This window comes from Hyaena hyaena, unplaced genomic scaffold, assembly GCF_003009895.1.
Source record: "Hyaena hyaena isolate Hyena2069 unplaced genomic scaffold, ASM300989v1 scaffold_284, whole genome shotgun sequence".
Lineage (NCBI taxonomy): Eukaryota > Metazoa > Chordata > Mammalia > Carnivora > Hyaenidae > Hyaena > Hyaena hyaena.
Genome location: NW_024080913.1, coordinates 1678949 through 1681309, shown reverse-complemented (window position 1 = coordinate 1681309; position 2361 = coordinate 1678949). Strand labels below are relative to the sequence as shown.

At 52.9% G+C, this 2361-nt stretch overlaps 1 protein-coding gene and 1 long non-coding RNA gene across 2 annotated transcripts in view; one reads left to right on the top strand and one right to left on the bottom strand.

The window, feature by feature from the left end:
• SNX27 (sorting nexin 27) overlaps window positions 1–429 on the bottom strand; it is a 69824-nt gene extending 69395 nt beyond the window's left edge. The window contains exon 1 of the mRNA XM_039246265.1: window positions 116–429. Coding sequence (XP_039102196.1) covers window positions 116–429 — 314 coding nt within the window. The remainder of the gene's footprint in view (window positions 1–115) is intronic.
• LOC120241254 overlaps window positions 1–1440 on the top strand; it is a 2356-nt gene extending 916 nt beyond the window's left edge. The window contains exons 2-3 of the long non-coding RNA XR_005530852.1: window positions 229–580; window positions 1308–1440. This is a non-coding gene — a long non-coding RNA (uncharacterized LOC120241254). The remainder of the gene's footprint in view (window positions 1–228; window positions 581–1307) is intronic.
• The last annotated feature ends 921 nt before the right edge of the window (window positions 1441–2361 follow it).

Here is a 2361-nt window from a genome sequence, read left to right as displayed (position 1 = left end):
GGGGGGGGGGGGGGGGCGATGCGGCCTGTGGGCGGCAGGAGTGGAGGGAGATGTAGGGACCCGCGGAGCGGGCGGGGCGGGGAGGGGTGGGGCGGCGGGCAGCCCAGATACTCACACCTCCAGGATGCGGTCCCCCTTGCGCACCCCGGCCCGGTCGGCCGCCCCCCCGGGCAGCACGGCGCTCACATGCTGCAGCGGCGCGTACAGCTCCCCGTTGATGCTCCGCAGTTGCCCGCCCTCGCTCACTTGGCCCCGCACGTTGAAGCCGTAGCCGGACTCGGACTTGACGATGCGCACGACCCGCGGGCCGCCGCCTCCCCCGCCGCCGTTCCCCGCGCAGTGGAGCCCGGAGCCCCCACCGCCGCCGCCGCCACCTCCGTTCCTGTGAGGGGCCGAGGGGTGAATCCCTTCCCCGTCCTCGTCCGCCATCTTGCGAGCGAGCAAGTCGTACCCCCGCCCCCCTACGCCTCCACTCCCTCCCCGCGCGCGCTCGCACTTCTCAGCAGCCGCGCGACCCCCAGCGCGCGCGCCCGCTCCGCTGCCCGCGGGACCCGAGTCGGCCACAGAGCTGCAGGCGGAGGTAAAGGGGAGGCCGAGGTCGGGGCGGGGGGGTGGGGGGTTAGGGGAAAACGGACGGTTGGGACCCGTGAAGCCTCCTGGGAGTTGTAGTTTCTGGGCGGGGGCGGGGGACGGGAGAGCAGGGGCCCGACCGGAGCGGAGGTTACGTGACGCAGTTAGGGAACAAAGCCTGCCGGGAGTTGTAGTTTGAACAGCTAACCCAGCGCCGAGTCTGGCGGATTGATCGAGCTGTTCACGTGGGGCGAGTTTTTTCTTCTTTCATTTCGTAACTCTTTTCGTAGTCTTTAAAGCAATAATATTGGGATAAATGGACGTTTGTGATTCAACAGCCTTAAATTACAGTCTTAAATGATAACAACTCGTTCGTTCAGTGCCTTCTGTGTTCACATACGCTATTTTTTTCCATGGGCCCAACAAACTTGTGAACTGACTGAATCAGGAATTCATTGGTCTATTGCACTTACTAGGAAGCTGAACCCTAGAGAGCCCAAAGTCATCCAGCTATTAGGTAACAGGAACTAAGGGCCGGTTATTTTTCGCAACTTTTTTTTTCATGTATTGTAACTACATAAAAACAATGCCCCAACTATACAAAAAGCTTATGTAGACGCAACTAACTATGTCTCCGCGATTTAAAAGTGGTTATCAGAGGGGCCAAGTAATAATTTAAGTTGGGCAATGATTTTGAAGTTACTTTAATTTGTAATTCATTTTGTTTCCTCCAACAGCACAGTAGAATTCTTTGCCAGTGGCAGCAGTTGTTTTTGGGCAAACGACCCAAACGCAAACTCAGTCTGCAGAATGCCTGGCAAAGGCAAGTAAGAGGAGCAAGAGCAAAAATAATAAAAATAACTAACTTAAGCAATTAGCACTCAAGACTCCTATTTGATGTTACGGTACTGATGGGCTAAGAAGTTAGTCTGTTACTGTTTCGTGGATGCTGACAGAAGACACAGAATTCCTGGGTGGGAGACAAAGGACTATTATGACACAGGAAATAACATGAGCTTCAGCCCGTTAGTGTCGATTCCTCTTCCCCCAAGTCTTAACCGGGATGACACGAATGGCTCAGATGTTCATTTCTTTGGTGGATTTACACCACAGTTGAGGAACACTGAGCTTGGGGAACTTGTCATTTTATAGGAAGCAGTGAGCGAACCTGTTCTCTGTGCTGGAGAGAGACATTACTTCATTCCTTACAGTTGCTCATTATAAATACAACTCTGAGAAATGGCCCTGGTAAAGAGCAGAGTCTTGCATTTTTGGCATACCCAGCATGACAGACTCCTGAAGGCCTCTCTCAGCATTACTGTGTGTGAGACATTTCTAAGCACTTTACATCTATAATCTCATTTAATCTTCACAACCGTGTAACGTGCCCTATTTTATTAATGAATAAGCAGGCATAGAGAGGCCACACAGCTAATGAACAATGCAGGAGAGGGGCACCTGGGGGCCTCAGGCAGTTGGGTGTCTGACTCTTGATTTCAGCTCAGGTCATGATCTCATGGTTGGTGGGATCCCGCCCGGCGTCAGGCTCCGTGCTGACATGTCGAACCTGCTTGGGATTCTCTTCCTTCTCTTCTCTCTCTGCTCCTCTCCCACTCCTTCTCTCTCCCTCCCTCCTTCTCTCTCAAAAATAAATGAATAAACTAAAAAAAAAAAAAAAAATCCAAGAGAAGCAACAGGGATGCATAGTTTTTTAAAAAAAAAAAACACAGTAAGGGGCGCCTGGGTGGCTCAGTCGGCTATGCCTCCAATTGGCTCAGGTCGTGATCTCAT